A 26588-nucleotide genomic window follows, 5' to 3' on the forward strand; every position below is an offset into this window, starting at 1 on the left:
GGAAGGGAGGGACGAGGATGACCAGCAGCGAGAGGGATGGACTTGGTTACAGAGGCAATGGGGGCACCCTTGGAAGACCTGAAGGACCAGGTTGGGGGCAGATCATCCTCAAGGAGGTCTATCTATGTGGCCGCTAAGAGTCGACACTGACTTCGTGGCACATAATCAGTCAATCAGTGCAAAGCCCCCACTCCTTTGAGAAGTCCATAATGCTGGGAAAGATGGAAGAGAAGAGGAGAAAACTAGCGACAAGGTGGATGGACTCAACCACAGTTGGCGATGGGGGCACCGTTGGGAGACCTGAAGGGCCAGGTTGGGAATTGGAGCTCTTTCAATGTGGTTGGTAAGAGTTGACAGGGATTTGATGGCACATAATCGATCAATATGAAGACCCAGCAGCTCTCTGAAGGAGGCTCTGATCCTGGGAGAGGTGGACAGCAAGAGAAGAGGAGGAGGACCAGCAGCAAGGGGGATGGACTCCGTTATAGGGGCAATGGGGGCACCCTTGGAAGACCTGAAGGACCAAGTTGGGCACTGATCCTCCTATGTGATTGCTAAGAGTCAACACCAACTTGGATCAAAGATTTCCTTGGACTTGCCTTTGGAGATTTCACAGTGTGTGATAAATCCCCCTTGGAAGAAGATTCCTCTGGGTCCCAGTGCAGGATAACCCACCTTCTGTTCCCAACCAGGGACAGACAACACTGACCTTGGTCCAGCTGAGCCAGAAACAATTCAACAATTATTTCACCAGCACCAGCACTGCCTCGGGCTGTGGAGGACTCGTTCTTAACCACCAGGGTGAGGCCTCTACGGGCACAAAGGTTGATGGAATCAGTTCTGCTTTCATGGCTAATGACGGATTTCACTCCCTTCTCAATTCTCACCTTGTGACAACACCCTGTAACTCATTTTAAGCCACTTTTGGACAACCTAAACTTTCCAAGCCATAGGGCAAAAGCATGATGCGTCTATGTTGGGTAATCAGAGGTAGAACTGCCTTTGATCACAGATCTATTTAATTCGTTTAGCTATAATTATTTCTCTGCAGCTGCTTCATTAGAGCCCTGCTGGATTATCAACGTCCGTTCTTTTGCTTCTCACAGTGGCCAACCCAATACAAAATTGCAGAACAAGGAGGAACCTCAAAAGTTAATTAATTTTGACCTCATTATGAAACAGAAAACCTGATATTAGCAATTCAAGCAGATGGTCATCCAGCCAAATGAAAACTCTGGTATGTGTTTAGAAACTGGGCTGGTTTGATCACCTTTATTTTTGCTGTGTGCACAAGCCAGAAAAGATAGCATCATAAAATTACAGAATGAGTCTGAAGTACCTTAGAGGTCTTCTAGCCCAACTTGTGATCAGCGCAGTATTCCAGAAAACCTTCTCCCTTAGGCGGCCATCCAACCACTAGCTGAAACTCAGTGAAAGGGGATCTGCTGTTGCTCCAGGCACGCTTCCACGTCATGTCTAACCGATCCAGTGGGCACAAGCTTTGAAAAGCTTGTTGGAACAAGAGGATGAGCTCCTTACCTTACTCTAGTCCCCAACCAGAACCACCCATCTCCTCCTCAACACCCACCCAGTGCTCGTTTCATTCCATTACTTTCACATTCTGCTGGTTTGGACTTATGTGGTCACCTGACTGTGGCTTTCTTAAAACCTTGTCCCAAGGAACCAAGTGTTTTGTGAACCTTGAACCATCATTCATGAAGTTCACCAGTTTGGCAGAAGCAAATGCAACCCGCCCCTCCCCCACCCAGGCCGATGTCCTTAGCTTTTTTGCCTCCCCAGTTCTCCCCTAAACTACTGATGTGCAAGAACAAGTTTCATTCCATGTACGGCCTTAAGCCACTCCCAAATGTTCCGCGCACCCACTGGATATTTTGCACACTTCTCTTTATTCCAGTCTTAACTTTGCCACAGTGGCCCATTGGTTTATCCCAAACTCAGTCCAATCTGCTACAGGTGGATGACACTAGCCTTGCAAGGGTCGTACAAATATGGAGGTCCTTCTACACACACATTTTGTGACGCTTGAGCCCAGGAGGTTGAACAGGGTGGACAATATGTCTATTGACATATGGGCTATTTCCCTACCCTTGAGATTTGTGTCTTTTTCTTTGCTCCATTTATGGCCCCTCACTCAAGAGGCCTTAGATGGGGGTGCTTTTGCTTTAAGAAGCTGCTGGAACAGGCTGGGTTGAGGTAGACTCGCCCAGCAATATTCTCTCTCGAACAGGGACTTCAATCTGGACACTCATTTTACCTCCACAGCCCTGAGCCAGACCAAGAGACTAGTTGGCCCCAAATTATCGAAGGGCTTTCATGTCCGAGGGTGAGGCGAACGGTCTCCTCAGTCCAATATCTACCATGCTGGGAGAGAGGGAAGGAAAGAGGGCCAGCATCAAGGCGGATGGGCTTGATTACAATGGCAATGGGCACACCCTTGGAAAGCTTGAAGGTCGCTAAAAGTAAACACCGACTTGATGGCACATAATCATCAATCAGTCTAATAACTGAAGGGTCAAAATCTCTCAACTGTGTTCATTGCATTGCAAAACCATGGAGCTGACAGCAAGCCTGCAGATGTTTGCAAAAGACTTGTACCTTAATGAGCAAAAGAGCTCATTGGGTTTCTTTACTGTTTGGTATTTTCGTACTGGAAACAAACGTGTTTCCTGCACTAAGGCAAGGCTTACCTAAGTGAAGATCACTAAATTAACCATGGTTGACGGTATTCACATACATGGAAAGCCATAAACTGCTTTAACATACCATAATGACAGGTCAAGACCAACCCAATCACATTATGGCTTCCATAGTACTTTTACTGGGTCTCTTCTTCACACAACCCAGATACAATCCTTAATCTCTTGAATAGAGCCAGGAGGTCAATGCAACTGGAATTAGCATGAAGTATATGGATATGTCAAATTAAAGCTGCCTTCTCATACAGACCATGGACAGCTAGCAACTTGGAAACGTTTCAGTGGTGATACCAGGTTTTTATTTCCTAGTGGGTATATGCTGCTAAATCTAAACAAAACGTTCCTTCAGTATTTAAGCCTTTTAGTACCGGCTACTTATAAAAATACTAAACTCAGGCTGAGCTCAGAGCGAGCAGAACAGTAACAGACCCGCCCAGAGTCGCTCTGCAGTGAGATGGGCAGTGACGAATTTGAAATATAAATAAATAAAAAATCGAAAGAGGCTACAGTGCTGATGGGAGCCCCAGATAATACGCATATACAGTGCTTATTTTTGTACCCCCTTGCCTAGCTGAAATATCGCAGCACTAGAGACGTTCAACATAAACAGGAAGCCTGATCAAACATCTTATATTTATTATTCCAGTGGTTCTAATACATTGATTTGCACAATGATACCTATTAGCGAAGAGGCTATCCAGCTAGAAAGCCTCCCCCTCCCAATTCCGCGATAATCACTTGGATCATCCTTCCGTGTCTCGTCCAACCTTTTAAGAGAAGGGAATTAATTTCACGTGTGCCCCCCACATCCCCTCTTCCTTTCCAAAAGTTGCTTACAATTCCATCAAGGAAGGAAAACCTGGTTATTTTTCTCACTTGCCTCCTCACGTCAAATAAATATGGAGATGAGCCATGTTTCTGGTGCGTTAAATGGAAACATATTTCTCAAGTTACAACGGCCAAGACGGCCCTCTGGCTTGTATGTAAAAAGAAACACCTTTGGGCTCAAAGCAGGTGCAGGACCCTTTTCTCATGATTTCAGAGGACAAAGAGCCACTGTCCCCAGCCACAAGCACTTCTATCACCAATGATGTTACACTAGTTAAATTTCATTTTGAGTCCCACAACAGCAATTTTTAAAATTTATTCTTTTAGATCTGGTGTTGTATATTTCATTTGTTTGGTTTACAATTTATCCAGGAAGTTATCTAGCGCGGGAATGCCCTCTTTCAGCCCTTTGCGTTTCCGCGTCTCGTTGACCACTTGAGCAGGCCGGCTGGCGTTGTCGAAGGGGTCCCCGGGGAGAATCTGCCAGTGGTCAAACACACACTGCGGAAAAGCTTGACCCCCCGTGTTGGATCTCAAATCAGCTGTGAAACCTAAGAGCAGAAAGACATGGTGAATTCTTGCTTGCTTTCATGCCATACAAGTGTTGGGGGGGTTTCAGGCCAAGGGCGAAGTTTGGTGGTTTCCAACTCACAGAATGGGTAGGGCTGGGACAAAACCGCGGATTATTGAAATCTGTTTTTCAAACTTGGCAACTTTTACGATGTGTGGACTTCAATCTCCCAGAATTCTCCAGCCAGCATGCTGGCTGAGCTGAAGTCCACTCATCTTAAAAGTTTGAAAAACATTTATTTAAATCCTCCCCATGCACTTAACGTGCTAAAAAGTGAAAATCTACATTGTTTAACCAGAGCAATCAGGAACTGCCTTGCATATTCAAAGGAGTCCAAGAAAGCTGATCTTACACTACTGCCCCATGAAACCTTAATTTTGCATCTGCTCCATCAACACAAACCACTTCAGCATCTCATTCAAGGAAAGCAGGTTGTTCTATTAAAGATCTCAACTTGTTTCCACAAATTATTTTTAAGGATGCCAAGACTGGAGTCAAGTCTTCCTGGGAAAATCAAGCTAATCTGAAAATCTGAAAAAGTCCTTGCTTCGAGCTGGTTCCTCTCACCCGCTACAACCAGTCTCCTTCTGGCTCCTTTTGTTTTTGAACTGGACCAAGAATTCCTTCCTCCAACTACGTTTTCAGAAGGAAGCCCTCGTCTGCCATGACTTATCTGGGAATGGATATTTTCTTTTTGCCTGTCATTACACCACCAAGCGCATCTCTTTCAAGCATCAGTCCAGTTATTTAATGCACAATATTTGCCCCTACCTGAAGCACGCTAGTTTAGGAGCGGGGGCTACTTCTGAACCGAGTGGAAAAGGTGCACACTTACCGAAAGATTCATTCACAGGCAGGTAGGCCTTTACCACGAACATGGGGGTTCCGGCCACCTGGGACTCTTCAAAGACGTGACCCCGTTTCCTGTTCAGCACACCATAAATGCCACCCACTACTTGTTCGGGGCACTGGGAGAAAGCAAACAGGCATCTGGTAAGACTGGGGAGAAACCTCTGGACAGTTTTTAACTCGGCAGGCCTCCTCCCTCCACACCCACCTGGATCTCCACCAGATAGATGGGCTCCATGAGGCGGGGCTGAGCCGTCAGCACGCAGGCATAGAGGCACCGCCGGGCCGTGGGGATGATTTGGCCGCCCCCGCGGTGGATGGCGTCGGCATGCAGGGTGACATCATGCACATCGAAGCGGACTCCTCGCAGGTTCTCCTCGCAGAGGGCCCCCTGAAGAGAGCAGAAGAGGGGTGCCAAGACTCACAATCGAGACAGCAAGGTTCTGACATATTTTCAGCAAGGAAAAAAGCGTTTTGGGACAAAATCTCAGAAGCTGGACGTGTTTATCTTAGTTCTCAATGAGCCCATTAAGAGAGAGCCTCCCTCTCATCTTTCATCTCTTCTAAGGGAGCCTTGGTTTAGAGGGGAATCCATTGCACTTACTGCAACAAGGAGTTGCGTGGAAGCCACGTTACTGGAAGGAGATGCCCACAAGGGCAAACCTCAACTAAAGCTCCATGCGGACCCTGCTTTCTGATAAGCAGATGTTACCGCAACTTTCTCAGCCCTGCCCAGAAGCATCTTTCCAGGAAACACAAGCAGGACTGTCTTTTTAAGCCTGCTATATCAGGATCAATCTTTCCAATTGACCGATTCAGCTCTTTTAAGGCTTAAACTAGTTGCTGTACTTATCTCAAAATGGCAGAAAAGTGCCAACAATGTCACAAAGAATGAGACTTGGGACCTGTCTGTTGTTCCAAAAGCCTAAATGCTCAGAGCTTTGAAGCCTTGAGTTCACGTGCTAAACTCCACCACGGTCTATTGCAATTTCTTGAGTTGGCAGCAGGAGGTTGGGTTCATGGAACACTGTAAACGAAAACCACTGGACTCCTCTCACGGCTTGGCCACAAGGGCCAGACTCACCTCTTTAGTGGCCCACTGGAAGCCAGCCACCACGCTGTCCTTGATCTCGTTGAGGTACTGCACCCCCTTGGTGATATCTGTCAGGATGTTGGGACCGGTACCGTCTGGGCCAAAGCACCAGATCTTGCGGGCTTCAGCCACGTCCCACTCGTACTTCTCAGCCAGGTAACGGGCCCGCTGCTTCAGCTCCTGGCGGGCCGAGACATCGCCCTTGTCAATGTCTTCAGCCAGGCCATCCGGGAAGGGGCGGGCTTTCATGTACAGGCGGTTGTGTTTGTTGGGCGACTTAGAAAGGCACAACACTCCCGACTCCTCACTAACAGTCTCTCGGTAAGACACGACTGGGTCAGATTTCTGCCAAGAGCAATCAAACATTAGGGAACAGACATTTTGAAAGGGGTACCTCATTCGCAACACCCAGCAGGCAACAAATGCCAAGTTATATATACTAAAGAGGAACCGGGTTGTGTGATTTGCTGAACCTTTTCCCCAGTTCTACCTGCCCCTCTAGGTCCAACAGGAGAGACACACTCTGGGTCCCTTCAGTTGAAGAATGCCATCTTATGGGACCTTGGACGTGTGCCTTTGGTCCCAGCTCCCGACTCTGGAACACCACAGCCCCAAGATCAGATTGGCTCCAACCCTGCTGGCCTTTCGTAAAGTGCTAAAGACCTGGATATGAGATGGCCCATTGAGCGATTTCTGGTTTTCATTCTTTGCCAATATTTTTTAAAATTGTTTTAATGCGTTAAGTCACCCAGAGTTGCATTCACAAGATGGGCAGCTGTATAAACCAATTTAACAAATAAGTAAAGAGATGTGGTGCAAATGGCTACCTTAATGGGAATGCAGGCATGGTCCTCCTCTAGATCCTTCAGGCAGATTTCCAAATGCAGTTCTCCAGCTCCAGCTATGATGTGCTCTCCAGACTCCTCAATGATACACTACAACCAGAGAAAGTAGGCACAAAATTGAGACACGCCCCACCCTCACCAAACTAGGCCAGGAAGAGGGATCCATCCTGCTGGACTGGAGTTCCTTCCTGCATCCTAAGGCTACCTCAGTCTCCAATTACCGAAAACATTTTTTCATTCCCTTCACCCTTAAAAGAACGGCCTTTGGAAATAATTTAGCAAACTCCCTTGTTTCCAGTGTGCAAACACTGACAAGATCTTGCAGCCTCTGCTCCAGCTGATCAGCCCAACTCACCTGCACCATGGGGTCAGACTTGGCCAACCTCTTCAGGCCCTCAACCAGCTTGGGCAGATCCGCTGGGTTCTTGGCTTCCACAGCAACACGCACGACGGGGCTGACGCTGAACTTCATGACGCGCATGTTGTGGGCGTGCTCAAAGGTGGTGATGGTGCCTGTCTTGACCAGGAACTGGTCAACGCCAACCAGCCCCACAATATTTCCACAAGGCACATCTTCAATGGGTTCCACGTAGCGGCCCATCATGAGAATGGTTCTGGATGGAGAGAATCACAGAGGAGCCGTGTGTGAGCCACACCCCAGGTGCTGGGGAAAGGAGCTCACTGGAATGTTATCCTGTCGCCACTGGCCACTGCTGGGAAGAGCTAGCGACCAGCAGTTTCTGGTGGAAGATGTCAGAAGTTGGGGTTTTCTAAAATGACAGTTTCCTCCTTGCTTCTAAATACTGACCAGTTCCATATTTACAATGTAAAACTGGTTTCCTGCTGCTTTGGGAGGAGAAAGACCCTTAATGGTGGAGGAGGCATTATCTTGGTGAGGTGGCTCATCAAAGATCATCTCAAATACTTTCTGAGCCATCTGAGGTCTGGACACCTGTGTGTTCCCAAGCATCAGCAATTTCTCCTGACCTCCAAATATGCAGATTTCATGGAGAAGCAGGGAAAAGAGAAATATAGGACACTTCTCCCCACCACCACACGACCCCAAGTCTGACCTCTGGATCGGCTTTAGGTAGAGATCTTCCTTCTTGCCTGGCGTGTAGTTTGGTCCCATGATTCTGCACTTGAGGCCAGTGGACACAACCCCAGAGAACACCCGGCCAAAGGCATAGAAACGACCCTTGTCAGAGGTTGGTACCATCTTGGAGATATACATCATCAGAGGACCCTTCGGGTCACAATTCTTAATGCCTGGAGAAGGGGAGAGAGAAGACGCTCATGCTCCTGTGGACAGCTCCTCCGGGGGAGGGAGTGGGGGGAGAGGACTGGAGCAGGACTACCTACCCATGGCAGCCTCATCATCAGGGGGCCCTTCATAGAGCAGTTCACAGCGGTATTTCTGAGCAGTGACCGGAGAAGGCAGGTGGATGGTGATCATCTGCAGCAAGGCATCTCCAGCAGGGAGCCAGCGCCTCATCACAGCCTGCCAGGGGAATAAGAGGTGTGAGTCCCTAGCGGAAAAAGCCGCGAGGTCCAGCCGCCTCAGTCGGGGGGGGGCAGGCCCCTCTCTGCAGGGGATCCTCAAAGCAATCCAGGCAGCCTTTAGAAGCTTTCAACTATGCCGAGCAGGTTACGTACAAAACAACAGGTTTTAGGCAGTTCATGCCCAAGTCAAGGCACATATTTTTGGTCTGGTGGGATGCGCAGCACTGGGAGTTGCAGAGACCGTGGAGGAACACGGTTGCAGCACAGGGGAGGAACCGTGCATCCTTCTTTCAGAAAAGGGAGAGGAGAAAGGGTGGCACGCCCCAACCTCCGTGCCCTATTCATCTCATAAAATCACGCTGGGATCCCTATGCGTTTTCTTTCAAAACATGGCCAATCCTAGCAGTTTGGCAGAACTGGCGGATTGTGACGAGTGTGCTTCCTTTCACACCAACCGCAGCAGGGGAAAATCTCCCTCCCCCCCCAAAGCCACACTTTGGCACAAGGTGCCCGTTAGCCTCACCTTCAGCAGAGGCTTGCCTTCCTTGCCCTTGTCCTCACTGTCCAGCTTAATGTCCAGTTTCTCAATCAGTTTGGCTGTTTCCTCCTTCTTGAAGTTCATGATTGCATCAAACACCTTTGAAAATGAGACCATGCCACAGAAAGGTAAGTTTGCAGGTGGGGACATTGAGTAAACAAGCTAGGGACCTCAGCTGGCAGTTCACCTTCCTCTAACTCAGTGTTTCTCAAGCTCGGCAACTTGAAGATGTGCGGACTTCAAGTCCCAGAATTCCCCAGCCAGCATGCTGGCTGGGGAATTCTGGGAGTTGAAGTCTGCACATCTTCAAGTTGCCGAGCTTGAGAAACACTGCTCTAACTCAAGTTCTCAAATCAGATGCTCCCCCAGAGGTACTACCAAACCCAATGCCCTCAGCCAACCCAAGTGGAGTCTCTGGCAGAAGTAATGGGAGTCGTAGTCCACCATACTCAGATGGCAGCCGACTGGAGAAGGCCCAGCTAGCTATACACACGAAAGACAAGAAAACCTTTGGATCAAAGGAACTAGAGCACCACACAACTGTTTGCAGCCAGGCAGTGCTTAAATTGAATTAAACTTAAATAAAATTTTGAATGGAGAACTGCAAGCACCTCCCGCCCGCCTTGGAGCCCAACGGGCTAATTCAGCCCAGGGAGATTCCCCAGGCAACTCTGTGGGTTCATTCCACTTTGTGTCAGAGCTTTCAAAATTTCTTCAAGCATAAGATGTCAGGTCAAAGTGAAGAAATTTTTTTTCCATCATCATGCACAGACTGTTGCACCTAAAGCATCTTAGTGGGTATATTTTGGGGGTTCGGGGCAAGAAAACTGAGTGGCTCTACCTTGAAGATGGGGTCTAGAATCAGCTGGCAGAAAGTCCTTGGCAGTTTCTTTCCATCTGGGCTGCTGGCAGATTTGCTGAACTTACCAGTCGCTGGGTCAAAGTATCTGTGGGAAAGGAGAGAAAGATACACAAGCTTCAGTTTTGTGACTCCCCTACTTAAGTCAGCTCCCCAAAGATTCTTTTTACCACTCTTTGGTTAAACTCATAATTTCTCAGTAACAACGAATACAATGTTTTCCAATGGTGTATTTTTCATTTTCAATTCAGGCATCTTTACAGTTATGAGGTACCTCCCCTCCCCCAGCTCAACACGCCAAGAAAGCCTTGAGGTCCAATGTGTGCTCTTTCCTCCCACACAAGTGCAGCTGGCTGGCCAGCAAAGCAATTAGTGGTCTTCTGGCCACGTTACGTGGAAATCCCGATTCTCAGAACCCAAGTTACGCACCTGTCGCCCCAGAGCTTCTTCATCATGTCCTCCACCTTTTTGGCACGTTCAGCGGGGTTCAGCTGCCCTTCACCTTTGGCTGCAAACTTGGCCACGTACATCTCAGCAAACTGCTTCAGTGTGAAGGCCCAGCCGTGCAAGCCAGAACCAAACCCAACAGTGCCAAGGACTGGATCGATCTAGGAGGGCAAGGACACGCAACTGATTTTGGTCCTCCTGAGGCTGCAGTGCGTACCCTACAAGGCCATGATGCCCTTGCTGTTCTCCAAGAGGAAAGGCATTTACAGACTATGTACCCATGTTCCACATGGAGCTTTCTGAACCACCAAAGTCTATGGGGTCTTAGCTCGTGAGCTCTGTTTCCATTCTCCTTTTCCAATTGCACTGAGCCGTTACATTGCCCTCTGTGCCTCTTCACTGGCAAACGGCTTCACCCATGAACAGAAAGAAGAGGCCAAGCCTAAGTTCAGCAAAACAGAAGTTCCTTGTTCGAAATAAACGGACAGGGGTATCTTCTAACGTTTCTACCCTGACACCCTTCAGACATATTGGGCTAAAACTCCCCACAGGTTTGCATAAAGATGCACAAAGCCAAACATCCCTTTGACCAGCTATCTAATAAATAGCACCCATCGGGGGGGGGGGGGGGGAGCCCACACTGCCTTTTGAAACCAACAAGTTATTCATCTTTCCCTAAACGAGCAGACCACTGCTGCCCCTTTGTCCCCCGTACCATGATATTGCCCATAGGGCCGCTCTCGCCTTCCCCGTAGGTGGAGATGATAACATTGACGTTCTCCACAATGCGCTGGAAGGTCTGGTACAACTCCTCGGGCTGCAGCTGCAGCTCCAGCAGAGCGCGGTCCATCTTGTTCATCATCAGGACCGGCTTGATCCTCTCAGCGATAGCCTGGCGCAGAACAGTCTCTGTCTGGACACACACCCCTGGAGAGGGAGAAGAGGAGGAACCTCAGCTTGTAGCCCACAGGCGTTGCCGCTTCCAGCAGCTCTGGCAGAGTCATTCAGGGAACAGAGACACCTCTACAGCCACAGTACTGCCTGCTGGACACACCACCAGCAGCGCTCAGGATCTCGAGGGGGGAAAGCAAGCCAGCTTCTCACCAGAAACACAATCCACAACGACCAAGGCACCGTCGGTGACACGCAGGGCAGCTGTAACTTCTGAAGAAAAATCCACATGGCCAGGGGAATCGATTAGATTGATCAGGAACCCACATCCATCTTTGCTTTGCTTGATGAAGGCCAAGTCGTTCTCTGAAAGCTCGTAGAAGAGGGAAATGGCCCTGGAGGGAGATGCATGAAGGTTAAATGGTCCATCGTTCATCCACCCACACTTATACATTGGGCTGCCTCTTGGAATAAAAGCAAGAGTGTTAGCTCCCTCTCCCAGCCAAGTAAGAATCACGAAAGGACTTACGTAGACTTGATGGTGATGCACCTCTCCTGTTCGTCTTTCCTTGTGTCAGTGAACCGGGTCTCACCGGCACGGGCTGAGGCTATAATCCCAGCTTTACACACCAGCGAGTCAGTCAGAGTGGACTTCCCATGATCCACGTGGGCAATCACTGACATGTTCCGGATATTGGCCTTCTTGTCCATGATGGCCCGGATCTGGTCTACTGTGAAGTTCACCTGGAAAGCAGGAGGAGAAAGATGACTGTTTTGGACAAACAAGCTGCCAGGTCACCAGTTTCCTTCTGAAAGGAGATGGAGAGGCCACCAAAGTCCTATTCTCACTTGGAGAGGCAGTGGCCATTATTTACACTGTTCACCTACCTAACATGGTCCCAGGCCCTGTGATTAAGGCCAACTCCACTGACCATTCACACAGCCTAAAAGGCTACAATATTTATTTATTTATTTATCGAATTTGTCACTGCCCATCTCGTTGAACGACTCCAGGTGGTTACATATGAATAGAAGTCAGAAGGGCAGAAGCAAGGAGGAGCACCATTGACAGCAGGGCAGAAAGCCCTGAGCTGGAGAGGCAAACAGCTTGGGTTGGTCAGAAATGCTTCAGAGCAGCGGCACAGAAACACGATGACACGATCCCAGAAAGCATGCAAGGATAGCAAAAAAAAAAAAAAAAGCCTTGGAAGGCAATGTGCCAACAGCATCTCTCATTACACTTCCAGACTTTTTTGGACTGGCAGCGCATTACGCTGAATTGCAAGTTGTCAGAACAATGGATTTCTTAGATTTTCACCCTGTCACAATCTAACCTGAGTCCTGGCACCTTACAAGTAAGACAAAATACATTAAAAAGAGCAACCAAATAAATCCCAAAGCACATACGGTGAAACAACCTGGCATCACAACCCAAACGCCCTCCGGAGGAGGTCTGTCTGTCTTCATCTTCCTCCAAAGGTGGCATGAAAGGAGTTAACAGATCTCAAGTGGGAGGCCATCCCAGGGGGCTGATTCCCCCCCAAAAAACAATGCCTCTCAGCATCAGCCCCTTGACCCATGGAAATGGGAAAAACCAGCTGCTTATCCTGATGTGACCTCAACAACGTTCCAGTGGGGAGACACAGCCCTGTAGGAAACTGGAGCCAAGCCATAAAGTGTTTTCTAAGTTTACACCAGCCCTTTAAACGGCACCCAAAAGCAGCAGGTAACCGGCGCGGGGCCCGCAGTACAGGTGTGTCACGCTCTCAGTGTCTCCCTGTCACCTCCCCGTCACTTCACACCAAATACGGCAAGGTTACACAAGATGGGGGGGAACACAACCTTACTCCGTTAACGCAGCCCCTCCCTTTGGCAAAGGGAGCACCCTGGAGTTCGCCCAAATTCTTCCTGGCCACCCATTTGTTTTGCCACATCACTTCACTTCCTGTCCCTCTGCCCCAGCAGACATCTTGAATTAACCTTCCAGCAAGTATTTTAGCCCTCCAGCTCACAGGCTGAACCAGCAACTAACTATTAACCACCCAGAGAGATCCGTGTGAACCACGCTTGTGTCTGGATAGAAAAGAAACTACAAAAAAAAAAATAGCTGAACAAAAACCACAGGAACCGAATCTGCCAGCACCCAAGGACACCAGCCACCCCCTCATTAACCCCCAAAGTTTTTCACCCCTCCAACAAAGGTGTCAGGGACCCCGCGCTCTTCAGGAGCCTAGGAAGACCAGTTACATCACCCCTCTCTCTGCCTCGACTCGGTGGAGGAGGGGAAAAAAATCAAGTGAGTCATCGCAGAATGAGGTCAGGCTTTGATTACAGCCACCCCCGGCGCAGAAATAAAAGAACGCAAGCGGGCAAAGAAAACGCGCCAAGGGGAAACCTTTTCAAGAAATCCAGACCGTCCGGGAGGGGGGCAAATCGCAGAAAGCCTCCTCCCTGCTTCAAAGCAACGGAAAATGAAGACTCGGCCCGTCTATTATTCACCACCGCCCCCCCGGAACATACACACGAAAGGACATTTTTGGGATCCCCCAGGTCTCAAGATGCTTCACCGGCATCCAGGCGCGTTTCTGACCGGCGGCTCTCCAGAGGCGCTGGACTACAACTCCCGTCATGCCCAGCCACGGGGAAGCGCAGCCCAGCGCCCCCGGAGGAGCACCAAACTGGGGAAGGGGGACCATCTGGAGGAGTCGCCATAGGATCCACAGCCTCTACTGGGGATGATGGTAGCTCCGGTCCACGTAGCTCGAGAGCCGCCAGGTTGGCACACGCGCACGTTCACAAGGTCCCTCCGTCCCGGGTGTTCTCCTGCGCTGGAGGGCCCGGCTCCCCCCGCCGGGGCTCTTCCAGGCCGCGGCTCTTCCAGGCGCCGGCCTTCCTCCTCCCGCCCCGCAGGCCTCCAACCCGGGGCCTACCCCTTCGTTCCAAACCCGGCCATATCCAGCGCCTCCCTCGACCCCCGGCTTCCCCCCAAACCGCTCCCGGCCTCGGATGGCTCACCATGTTGGCGGATGGGGTCGGATTCTCCGCAGGGGCGGTGGGAAAAGAAGGAAAAAAAAAGACCGGCAACAATGGCGGCGGCTCGGGCTGCCCTGTCTCGTTGGCAGGGGCCGAGCGGGCGGAAGAGGACGCTGACGTCAACGAGCCGCCTTTTATCTGGAGACGCCGGAGTGGGCGGGGGCGCAAGGGGAGGAGGCGGGGCCAAACGAGGAACCCGGAGCGCACGCGCATCATCCCAAAGTCTCTATGGTCCGAAGGCGGGAAAGGAAGGAAGGAAGGGCGGAGGAGGCGCTTGGCCCTTACGCCTGCGCAGTTTCTTCCCCCTTTCTAAAAATCCAATTAACCCGGAAGCGTCTGCGGGTGTTTCAACCACGTGGCTGACGCCCGAGTGGGCAGCCGTGCGTTTGAAATTGAAGGGAAAAAGCGGTGCCCGCGCACAGTATGCCTCTGATGCTATTTCGTGTCGTTCCGAATATATTATTACACGCGGATATTTTAAAAATTTGCCAACCCACCTATAGGAGCCCTCCCAGAAAACAAATTCAGTTTATTAATTTTAAATCAGTGTTTTTCAAACTTGGCCACTTTGAGATGGGCAGACTTCGACTCCCAGAATCCCCCAGCCCACCCACCTTGAAGTGGCCAAGTTTAATAACGTTGCCTTGAATAAATCCCAAGACAGAAGCCACCGTCTCCTTCAACGCCCCCCGCCCAGCTCCCATCCTTTCAGCCATCACCGTTCGGGATAGATGCAAACATCTTGTTTTGAACCACGGGCTGCATCAGGACTGAAAGATTAGTGTAAAAGTCCCGAAGCTGGACCAGGCCCAGGACTCAGGCAGCCCTAAGCTCAGCGCCGGGCAGGTTAAATTCGAACAGAGCAGAGCATCTGTAACCAAGGGTTGAACCGTGGAGCTCTTGGTGCTCTCTGAGCTTAGTGGTTTCCTTGCAGACGCCTCACTTCCTCACTAGGTTACACCACCAGCTCAGATTCTCACAACACGGTAGACCCAGTTATAATCAGGCTGGGACGCTGCCATCTGCAGGTGCAACGAGATCATTTCCTGCCCTGCAGTGGCTCTACCGCATTTAAAGGAGGACATCTGGGATTCAGGATGCGGCAGACACACCACATTACTATTATGAATTAAGTGTGTGTGCCAACTCCTGCTGAGCTCATAACAGCTTACCACAGATTGTTAATTGAATTTTTTTTTTAAAAAAAAAAAAAAGAAAATTAGGGTCTGGGAATACGGCTCGCATGTACCAGAAGGAATGTGTAAGGATTTTACTGAAGAGTTTTCAGTATGTAGGGCTTTCTCTACTCAGTTACCTGGAGGTAAGGCCTGGGCAGGTTCTGCTGCTCACGCTCCTTACATAGAAGTTGTTTCTTGCTGGATGCTATGAAACAAAGAACTGCAGAATATTTGCATTTATTAAATGTATCAGGCCGCCCAACTCCATGACGACTCTGGGCGACTTTGTAAGTCAATATACTGACTTCAAAGAGTAACTCTGTCATATTACAGGAGGATTTAACCCTCATATCAAGCCTCCTACAATGTTGTAGCATTTTAAAATGTAAACTAAATCCTGGAGGAAGCACATTAAGTAGCTTCGCAAGTTTGGAAAAGGGATGTAGGTTTCTGGCAAAGTACATATATCGCTATGCATACAGAAAATCCAGGATTAACTTCCATCTTTAGCAAGAAAGATTTTTGCTCATCCACAAAGTCACAACTAATCAGAGCAGAGAATTCCTTCCTTCCTTCCTTTTATCCATCCCTCCCTCCCTCCTTCCTTCCCTCCTTCCTTCCCTTTTCTTCAGCCTTTGCGTGGGATTGCATCTTAGTCTCTTTTGGGGAATTTATCCTTGGCATGAATTCACAAAGTATCATAGGTATTCTCGGTTTCCCTATTCCTGCTGAGCCCCTATTGGTAATATGGGGGGTAACAGAAGGCCAGGTGGCTAGATGCTGTCACTGAGCATACAAACAAGAGCTTAAAAAAAGTCTGAAAAGCAGCTTCTGACAGAGAATCCCAGCAAAATGGTGTCTGTTCAGAATTGTACAACTAGATCATTGTAGGAGAGCCGTGGTAGTCTGTGGTAGCAAAAGGAAATCAGGAGGAGCCTGGTGACACCTTTTCCAATTCACAAATTTTATTAAAAGGAGGAAGCTGCAGCTCACAAAAGTTTATGCTTTTTAATAATTTTTTTGAATAGGAGAAGGTGCTACCAGACTCCTGATTTTTTACGTGTTCCAGGGTGCTTGAAAGAAAATATGCAGATGTCAGAATTGAGTGGACTGATTCAGGATCAAGTCGCTCACTCTGGATTTCTAACATTTCTCTTTGTTTAAATGCTTTCAGAACAGTTGAAGTCCGCACAACTTCAAGTTGTTGAGGTTGAGAAACACTGGCTTAGATCACTGCACAGGGAAAACTGAGCCAAATTCAAAAATCGAGACACCTGTAACTTGCTGTATTCTCGGAGGCAGTTGACTGGGCCACGCCAAGCACGAGATGCAATAGGACAGGGTAGCTCAACATCTCCAATGCTAGGAGACAAAGCTCACTGGCCTCTTAATGAGCAATTAACAGCCCTTGTAATGCAGCAAGACAAACCTTTATATTGTTATGGAGAATGGATACCCAAATAGAACCTGCATGTTCTGAAGCAATATATCCCTGAGCACCAGGTGGTGGAGTCAAGCAACAAGGAGTCCTCCTCCTCCTGGCCCCATTTGCGATTTCCCTGAACCATCTGGGCAGTCAATTCCAGAAACAGGGACCTCCAATGGTGCCCGAATCCAAACTGAGCCCCAAACCAACCCTTGCATTTGCACACCAGGGAAAACAAGAGGAGAAACTAAATTGAAATATTTCCTTTTATTTATTTAACAAACACTATCATCTTGAGTTCTGAAGAATGTGTATTGAAAGAAAGAAAAAAAATAAATTCTTTGCTTTACAAAACAAAAAAAAAGGAAAAGAAGAAGCAGCTGATGGAAGAGGAGGGAATAAGTTTAAAAAAAACAACAACATATGTACAGACTGGAAAACTTGCCTAGCTAAGGAGGGAGAGAGAAAAATAAAAAAGGAAGGGAAAATCTCAGTGGGGACTGGCTTGGTGGGGATAAAAGCCAAAGAAGTTTAACACGCAATTAAATTAGAATACAAATACTGAGAGCCCTAACTCTACTTGGTGGCTGTAGAAGCAGATTGCAATCTATACAAGAAAAATTCAATTCAGACCCTTTAGGGGGTCCGAAAGACAGTGTGTGATGTGTGTTTAAAACATAGCAAACATATTGCTTAACTTTTGAGATGTTTGACTGTAAAAATATTAGTTGGTGAGAGCCGGGGAGGGGAGGGGAGGGGAGAACAGTGGAGCAATGTAAAGAAGCAGGAAGGTCCAAGGAACGACCGTTTTCTTCCTTCATCTATCTTCCTCATCTTGACTTCAGAAGAAAGTGTTGGGCCTGCGTCTTTCTGCTTGGTGCTGCATATCCCAGGGGCTCTTTAAGAGTTCCTCCTGAGCAGTGTTTCTCAACCTTGGCAACCTGAAGATGGGTGGACTTCAACTCCCAGAATTCCCCAGCCAGCATGGCTGGCTGGGGAATTCTGGGAGTTGAAGTCCACTCATCTTCAGGTTGCCAAGGTTGAGAAACACTGCTCCGGAGGCTTAACTAAAGTTTATTAAGGTGAGGAGAGGGAGGATAACAGAGGGCAGGGTCAAGCCAGCGACAGGAATATTTGCCACAAACCAGTGGGCGTTGCAAGAAGTGCCTTTTTTTTTTTCTCAGCTCCACCTCATTAGAGCATGCTTTAAAAATCAACAGTGCATTTATGAAAATGCATCTCTAGAGTGGATTAAAACAAATTGAGAAAATACATTTTCCCCAGTTTCAGGAGGAGGAGGAGGAGGCGGCACCCCCAAACAAAGGAGTGGGCAGAATGCCAACACCAAATAAAAACGAAGCCCCGAACCAGACCCAGGTTCCAAGCCCGCTGCAGCTGGACAGGAGAGGGAGAAGGTATGATATCCTGTAAAACAAAAAACTGCACAAAAGGAAACCCAAAAATGAAAGAGGAGGACAGAGAAGAGACCGGACCAAAATCTTTGCCCCGTTTGGTTTTGCCGAGGGGGCTGCTCAGCCCAACTGGCCCAATCTCAGCCATCCTCCACACCCCTCTGCCTGGCCATCTACCGTCGGGGCATCACTTGCTTGAGGAGGGGGATCAACCGGTGAGGCTTCCCTCCCTCGCCAGCGAGAAAAGTCTGAAGGAGACCCGGGCAAGCTGCGAGGCCAGGCGGAGGAGAAGGAAGAGGGGTAGTATCTTCAAGGTCCACAAATACACAAGGATACACACACGATGAGACACAGAAGTATCAAAGCAGCTGGAAGTCCAGAGGCAATTTTAAAAACAAGACAGTCACTCGCATGCCGCCCCACCCCAGCTCGGCTCCGCACTGTTTCGTGACTGACCTACACCTGAATTTTTTTTTTTTGTAAACCGAGGTAGTTGGCTAGAAACCGAAAAGAGTTCCTCCACCTGGCATTTTTGTTCTGGAAGGCCCACCTCCCTTCGCTTGTCCATCCCCACCCCACCCCGAAGTGGTGGCGTCCCCCTCTCCCCATGCTCAGCTCAAGAGGGCTTGGCTGACGGAGAACGGGCCACCCTTTCCATCTTCCAAAACACACCAAGTTATTGCACTTCAAAAAAAACAACAGATTTGTGGTTCAAGCCCTTCCCTCCTTCTGCAACACCCACCCACCCCCACCCGGTTTCCACTCTCCCTCCGTGTCCCCCCAATGGCTTCTGTTCAACTTAAAAAAAGAGGGGGCTCACTGCTATGCTAGAATTCTACATTATTTTCAGAAGAGGCTAAAAAGAGTCCCAACCTTTTCTTTACATGAGGTTCTCTCCGGGAGGGGGACCGCCAAGACACTCAGCGCCTCCCTGGCAGTTGTCCCCCTCTTTCCATCCCGTTTCGGTTCCCACCCACCCCTTTACCTTCCGTCCTGATGGGAATAAGAAAACCTGGGTCTCTCGCTGGGTTTCAAAAACCTCTCCACCTGGCTAAGGATGAAAAAGAAACACCCCTCAACAGTGTCCAGCAAGGTGTTTTGCAAGAGCAAGAGAGTCAGGAATGGTTGTCGAACAAGGCCAATGAAAGACAAATGTGACTTTGAACACCCGTGAAAAGTTCTGGCGACTGGCCGGTGTTTGGATCAGTTCTCACCAGCCTGTGTCAGGTTAACCACAAAGCAAGGTGTGTGTGGGGGGGTGTGGACGGGCGCAGGGGGGAAGGAATACAGAGTCAGTGGCAATTCCCAAAGGGCTGCGTGCAGGAGAGGCGCCCCCCTCCACTTCCAAAGGCAGTTCGAGCTGAGCTGAAGGCAGAGAGAGACAAAGACGTGGGTTGCGAGGTGGGGTCTTCCAGCCATGCAGCAGCGCCACCCCATCCAGATGGGTCTATTTGTTAAAAAAAAGTCTTAACTTGGAATTGGGAAGTCAAAGGAAGCTTTGGAGGAGGACAAGATGAGGGGGTTGGGCAGGGGGAAGATACCCCCCATCCCATATCTGAGTAAGCACCGAGGAATTCAAGCTTTCCCACGTGGAGTTTACGCGCTGCCGCCCGTGGTCAGCAGGCAGAAGCCAGGCCGTTCTTGTACAGACGGGGCACTTTCCTTTTGGGTCCTCCGCCGTTGTCGTCTTCCTCCTCCTCCTCCTCCTCCTCATCTTCCGAGGACGAGCTGTCCAGTGTCAAATCCACCACATCGGCTGGGATCTTGCCGTTCTCCACGCTGGGGGCGGGAGGTGGCACCCCATTGACATCAGATGTGCCCCCTGGAAACGTGTGGGGAGAAAGCAAATGCTTACACACTAGTGTAAAAGTAAGAGGCTGGTCCCTTTCACAGATTATTCAACAAGTCAGGAGTGGAGCAAACACACTAGCCATAAATTAAAACTGACACAACCCAGAGGGTGAATTCACACGATATGCTGCCCGGCTCAGTGCCTGATGCCAGCCAAAGCCTCTTCCACCCCAACAGCATCCTCATGTGGCCCTTGTCCTCTTTCCACGTAAGTCTATTCTCCAACTCTCCATGAGGCAAAGCACGCCCGGCTGGATTTCACGTTAGAAAGGGAGGCTTCGGGATCATTTGTGAGAGTTAATGGTGTGGAATCAACAGAACTCCGCTGCTTTCTGAACTCTTGACTTGCAACTCTCTCTGGGCCCCTGGTACAAAGACTCTTTCTAAAAAGATCTGGAAATGCAGAACGGCAGCCCACCCTTACACTCAGGTCCCCCTCAATGAGATGCCCCCACAACCCATCTCAGCTTTAACCAAATTTGTGATCTGCCCCCCAAAGCTCCTGGTCCAGTTTCAGAACTCCTGTTGTAAGAGATGCTAAAAAAAAGAACTAAGTACTGAATTATTTACATCTTCCCCCCAATTGTTCACGCTTTTTTGGGAGGGAGGGAAGGGAAAATACTGTTACTGTTTTTCTATTGCTTCAAAATTTCTGTAAAGTTTCCATCTCCGTTTCCCCCATGAAGGTATTTCAGACAATCAGTGAGAACGCTGGGAGGCTAACTTACAGACCAGATCCTGGAAAGGCCCGTTAGTGACCCTTCCTGATTCGCTGGTCTGTACTTGCCCACAGCAGCACCACCGTTTGAGCTTGCTGTTACTTCAGCATTCTTCTCCCCAGGTGAACCCCCTCTTTTAGCGACTCTAAAGATCCAATGGAAAACAGGAGAAAGCACCAAGAACTCCAAAGTTTTCTGAAGTAAAATAGGGACTTCATTAGGGGCAACATTCTAGGGTGAAATTTAAAAAGGGAAGCAGTTCCCAGATCTACCTGCTTGGAGAAACAACCTCAGATTACCACTGTTAGTGGCTTAAGAAAGGCAGGTAATACTGAAGCTGAAGCCCTTGGTCCACCACGGCCTGAGGCAAACCATCTCACCCCCATGTCTCTGCCAGGTCCTCCCAACCAGAACCACAACCAAGAACTTCTCTTAATTCCCTTCCCCATCTCAGCATGAAGCACAATGGAGGCTCTCCGTCCTTCCTCTGCAGGTAGAAGATGGGAACAAATGTTCAAACTACCGAGGAGGAAGTGCATTTGGACAAAACTACAAGAGTTGGAGTCAACTAGGGGAGGTGACTTTGATGGCCTTTCGGCCCTTGTTTTTTTTTCTTTTTCTTTTTAAGAGCCAAATGCCACCATGATTTCTAGACCCACCTGTGGATCCACCCACAACTAGTATCGGACACTGAGGGCTGTAGCTCCTCTCCTTCTCTGCTTTGATCGGGCGCCAGGAGCCATCCACCAAGTACTCAATTTCATCTGCATCCTCGCATTCCTTTAAGATCTTCGACAGGAGCCTGCAGAGGGAGGGAGAGCACAGCGGGTGATTTCAGACTCCGGAAGCCACAGGCCCGTGTTCTGCCTTCGCAGGAATGGCTTCCACCCCAGAGGGGTTTCATACCTGAAGGAGAGATCACCAACCCAACGCTCATGGATACCAGAGCATCTGATTGCTGCTCCAACCAAAACCAGGAGCCAAATTAATTTTAATTACAATAATCATTTTTAAAACTCTGCAGAAAACTAAAGACTTTGCAAAATGTCAAGGACAGATCACCAAAGTTTTGTGAGATGTGCCAATTCTGTAGGGGCTTTTTTGGGGAGTGGACAAAGCCAGAAAGGACTGTGAACTACTGTATTAGACCATTTATGAAGGCCTTGTCTCCTCCCAAATGAGGTGCTCCTGAAGTGGGTTGGGAGGACACCAGGTGCCTACAAAGTGGATACTGAAGATATTTTTATGTACCTCTTCCTAAAGGAGTTCTAGGCCACACTGGGTATTAAGTCCTACAGGATTAGATGAGGAGTCTAGATCCTTACCCACCACACCCCCCAACAAGCAGAATGCCTCAAAAAAGGTCATGATCAGAGAAGAAGGTAACAGCCCTTAGCCCAACAACAGACACTTTGGACAGAATCTTACTCAGTTGTCAAGGCTATCTCATCTTTGAAAATTACAGAGAACAGTGATAATCTTTTGCAGCAGTGAGTTCCGCATGTTAAACAATTGTGCAAAAAGTCTTACTGGCTTATCCACTCAACCAGGTGGCCCCAATGTTTAATCTTGCACAGGAGATTTCGTAAGAGATCAAAACCCTTCTCTTTGTTCATTCAAAGAGTAATGTTAGTGACCTTGCTAAAACCACTAAACAGCTCCTCACATTTTATCCTCAGAAACACCCTGTAGGGACAAGTTAGACTATTGTTTTCCAAACTTGGCAACTTTAAGATGTATGGACTTCAACTCCCAGAATTCCTGCTGGGCAGAGAATTCTGGGAGTTGAAGTCCACACGTTAAAATTGTCAAGTTTGAAAAACATTGGGTTGGACCAAAGAAAGGAACAGCATACTTCCAAATAACTGGCACAAGATCTTCCAGTGAACTGTACACCCGCCTCCAACCTTAGCCCTCAGAGTCCCATCAATTCCAGTGAACCAACTGACTCTTTTCTGCAATTTAAATGGTGCTTGCAAAAGACAAGCCTATCTCTTGCTTTGGTTTAAATCTCATCTTTGAGAGATGTATTTAAAATTCCTAAAATGGTCAAATACTTTTTGGCCTGCCAAAAAACTTTTGCTCGCCAGTGAGTTTTGCGCACCGATCAATTATATCCACTGATTTCAGCTGTCCTGTGCTCCCCCCGCCCCACAAACGAGTTAGGATCAGGATTACCAATTGATGGCTGACAAGTTATCCCTGTGAATTTATGCAGCCACGCTGCAATCACAGCAAGGATATCACACCAATTGACTACACCCAGAGTGGGCAAAAATGTTTTGGATATGAGTGGCGGGGGAAAGAAAGAGCAAGAGCCCCGCGCGCGTGCGCGTGTCTTTGAGTCAGTCTTGATTCCTGACAATTGTCTGGACCAGTCCCTGCAGTTTTTTAGGCAAGATTTCCGGAAGTGGTTGGCCCCGGCCTTCTTCTTCCTCCCAGGGCTGAGAGAGAGGGACTGGCCCAGAGTCACCCAACTGGCTTTGTGATAGGCAGGACTAGAAGTCCTGGTCTCCAGCCTGGTGCCTTTAACCACTACTTCAAACTGGCTCTCACAAAAATGCCTACAGCAATCAGTGTATTATTGAAATCAATTCATCCCCTTCACAATCGGTTGCATGGTATAACTTCAGTTATTAGTAATCACAGTTATAGTGTCATCTTCCTTGCTGCTGCTACAAACAGAGCCCATCTCTGTTTTTTTGTTTTGCTTTTTAAGATTCTGGCTGAAGAGCAATCCTACTATGTAAACGATTTGAGGCTCCCAGAACCCATTTTTTCATCCCCTGCTGTCTTGGCCCTCCTGGGATTCCTGTAATGAAATGACTTGCTTTACATCAGCAAGTAACTGACTCAACTAACCCATCAATCATCAGCTGGTCATATGTGGCTGGTTTGTCACACACCGGACACATCCATGTGGGTTTCTTCTCATTCATCTGCAGATAGAAAACCGCATCGAAGCACTGCAGGTGGGCACAGGTTTCAGCCCGACACGGCACCGACAGGCGCATCTTTACCAGCTTTGGAAGAGAGAAACCGCATGAGAGCCACAGGCAAAAAAATGAATCTAGAATGGCTTCTGATCAAATAAAACTGCTTCTATGAAGGGGTGAAGGGGGTACTCGGCCCTCCCACTGGGAGGTTGGAGCAGAAGTTTAAAAAGTGACTAAGAAACTTGGAGACTGGATTCAAAGACTCAAAATTTCACAGGTACATTTGACACCCATCAAAATAGGTTCTTACCGACCAGCCACCAATGACTGTTGGCTACCAGATCTGCCACCTGGCTTCTTTGCCCAGAAGTGCCCGATGTTAGAGCCCTGCTTTGCAGCGTGATGCTTACCGGGCATATTAAAGATATTCGGACGCCCGTGGTGGCAATCTCACTCTCTGGATCCAGTCGCAACTTCTCTTTGACTGCATTGGTGGGAAGGAGGTCGAGGGGTGTGGAGGAGAAGACAGAATCAGAACCTGAAGTAGCGAGTGCTGTACTTTGGCTACCCCAATTTCCTTCCGAAGATCAGAGAAAAGATGAGTTTCCTTTCCAAAGGCCACATCCGGACAGCCCTGGGTTTATGCCACTTGCAAGATTAACCTGACAGGTTGGTGTCTGAGCAGAAAACCCAGAGCCCATCCCTTCAACCAACCTCTGTTATTTTGTTTATTAATTTATTCAATTTGCATAGCTCCATCTTGCATTTGTGACTCCTGGTGGCTCACATGTTGTGTAAGAACAACCAAACACAACCAATAAATAAAATATGGGGAAACGGTAGAAACACAATAACCCTTTAAGCTAAATGAAAAGCCTAATTAAGACCAACATTAAAATCGAAAAACATAAGAAGCAGGCAAGTGCAAGTCGTGGGTCAATCAGCTTAACCATCTAGCAGGCTCCGCTGTCCCAGCGGAAGGGGCCCCCGCGCCAGCCTTCCGCAACCTGGAGCCTCAATGGGTTGGCCTCGCGCCCACCGAAGCCAAGAGCCACAGGGTTTGGGGGCTAAGAGACGGGAAGCTCTGTGCACCGAACCAACATTTTCAACTGGAGGAGCAAGATGGCTTCTTTTTTTAATTACCGCTTGAGGCCACTGTCTTAAAACAAACTAGTGATTACGTCTCTTCACAGCAGTGAATCTACAAAACAAAGTTGGAACGGAGATTTGATGCAGACGGGGAGACACGTGATCTCTGCAGCAGCCAGAAGCGCCCCCCCCCGCCCCGGATATCTTAAGAGAGTAGCGGTAATCGTGCTTTCTTCCACTTCCTTGACCCCTAACTCTGCTAATATAAGCTCCTAGATACCCCACAGGCTAAACGGAGGATCCAGTTCCAGGGAAAGGGGGCCACTGCGACACAGGACAAGAGTTGCGCCAGCTCACCAAGGGCCTTGCACAGCTCTGGGTGTTTAATCCCGATGGCTTTTAACCGCTGCAACAGCTCTGCCGACGTCGTCTGTCGCACCAGGAAAAGACCCACAGAGTAACTCTGTAAAGAATAGGGGGAAGAAGAAGCATGCGACGTCGTCAGGCAGTCTAAACATCGTTTTTTAAAAACAAAATGATTTAAGCAGCTCTACAAGACCTTCCTGAAGGATCTTGTTAGCCTGACGTTCCTGCGTACAGACACCAGGCTCTCCGGATTTTATTTGAACCTGCCCAACAAAGGGGAGACAGGACCACAGGTGCCAACCTCAAACCGCTTTCTCTTTTGAAGTGTTTTTTCCTAACGTTCAACCAGAAATGTCCTCCTTGTAACTGAAATGCGTTATTCCACTCCCTGGACTCTGGAGCAGGAGAGAAAAGATCTTAAGTCTTTTTCGGCATGACACCTTCAGGGACCTGACAAGTATTATCATGCATCCCCTTCAGGTGTCTTTTCTCAAAGTTAAACCCTGTTCTTTCGGTTTCTCCTTGAAAGAGGGATTTCCAGCCCGTGATTATCTTGAGTGGTTTTACGGATACAACGTGCCCCTTCCATTTCCACACCATGGCTAAAAGCAGCTTTTTATGGCTATCTGAACACAAGCTTTTTCTCTTATTATTACAAAATGTGATGTAGGATTTTTTTAACTAAAGGGTGGTGCAAACATCTTAAGAGGGATTGATCTACCTGGTGATCAGTGTTTCTCCACCCAGGCAGCTTTCAAATGTGTGGACTTCAACTCCCAGAATTCCCCAGCCAGCATGGCTGGCTGGGGAATTCTGGGAGTTGAAGTCCACACATCTGAAAGTTGCCCGGGTGGAGAAACCTGATCTAGATGGTTCAAAGATGTATACATCTTCACTAAAACCAGAACACTGAAAGGTGGCCAGGGAGCAGGTCTAACGTTTCCACTCCCACACTTCTACTTTCATCCTGCCAACCAACTCCTTGGGCCACTGATGTGCTTCCCCCGGACCTCTCGATGTCCCCTGGTTTACCCATCCCATTGCTCGCAATTAGGCGGCTCCTCATTTGCAGCGCGCAGCTCTTCAGACCTGAAGCTGAACAGGTGCTTTGGGGAAAGCGTTAAAAAAACACACTCAGCCCCTCCTTAAAGAAGCCTCGCCTTTCTCTGGGTTCTCATGCTAGATGCACCGTCTCAGGAAATATGCATTTGAGTTGAGGAGGTGCAGGCAGGGGACAGCAAAGCCAGGGCACCTTTGCGATTACTCTTCAACGTTGCCTTGGCTCAAGTGGGATCCTTCTGGGGCCAGATGGCCATGCGGACCTGGAAAAAGGCACGGCTCTTTTAACTGGCTTCATGGCATGGGGCCAGGTTACCTGAGGGACCGCCTCTCCCCAGTCACATCAGCCCGTCCCATTAGATCCCACAGCGAAGGCAT

General features: G+C 48.7%; 2 protein-coding genes across 5 annotated transcripts in view; both read right to left on the minus strand.

Annotated features, from left to right (window-relative positions):
• Positions 1-3846: 3846 nt before the first annotated feature.
• On the minus strand, positions 3847-11885 carry EEF2 (eukaryotic translation elongation factor 2). Its single transcript, XM_007437936.4, has 14 exons — positions 11671-11885; positions 11355-11536; positions 10966-11177; positions 10233-10411; positions 9786-9891; positions 8930-9043; positions 8266-8404; positions 7977-8172; positions 7259-7517; positions 6886-6993; positions 6050-6403; positions 5174-5356; positions 4952-5084; positions 3847-4096 (listed from the first exon to the last, which is right to left on the minus strand). Exons 1-14 carry the CDS (start codon positions 11850-11852, stop codon positions 3903-3905), a joined length of 2541 nt encoding a protein of 846 aa, XP_007437998.2. The 5' UTR covers positions 11853-11885; the 3' UTR covers positions 3847-3902.
• A 5145-nt stretch (positions 11886-17030) lies between these two features.
• PIAS4 (protein inhibitor of activated STAT 4) overlaps positions 17031-26588 on the minus strand; it is a 31329-nt gene continuing 21771 nt past the window's right edge. For all 4 annotated transcript variants that reach the window (XM_088149302.1, XM_088149304.1, XM_088149305.1 and 1 more), the window contains exons 7-11: positions 25143-25248; positions 24107-24180; positions 23623-23783; positions 21420-21562; positions 17031-20012 (exon numbers count right to left, since the gene is read on the minus strand). In XM_088149302.1, coding sequence (XP_088005428.1) covers positions 19807-20012; positions 21420-21562; positions 23623-23783; positions 24107-24180; positions 25143-25248 — 690 coding nt within the window. In that variant the 3' untranslated portion in view covers positions 17031-19806. The remainder of the gene's footprint in view (positions 20013-21419; positions 21563-23622; positions 23784-24106; positions 24181-25142; positions 25249-26588) is intronic.

The sequence above is a fragment of the Python bivittatus genome, unplaced genomic scaffold, assembly GCF_059951505.1.
Source record: "Python bivittatus isolate LINGU-HERP-01145 unplaced genomic scaffold, Pbiv_v1 ctg000580_np1212, whole genome shotgun sequence".
Classification (NCBI taxonomy): Eukaryota; Metazoa; Chordata; class Lepidosauria; order Squamata; family Pythonidae; genus Python; species Python bivittatus.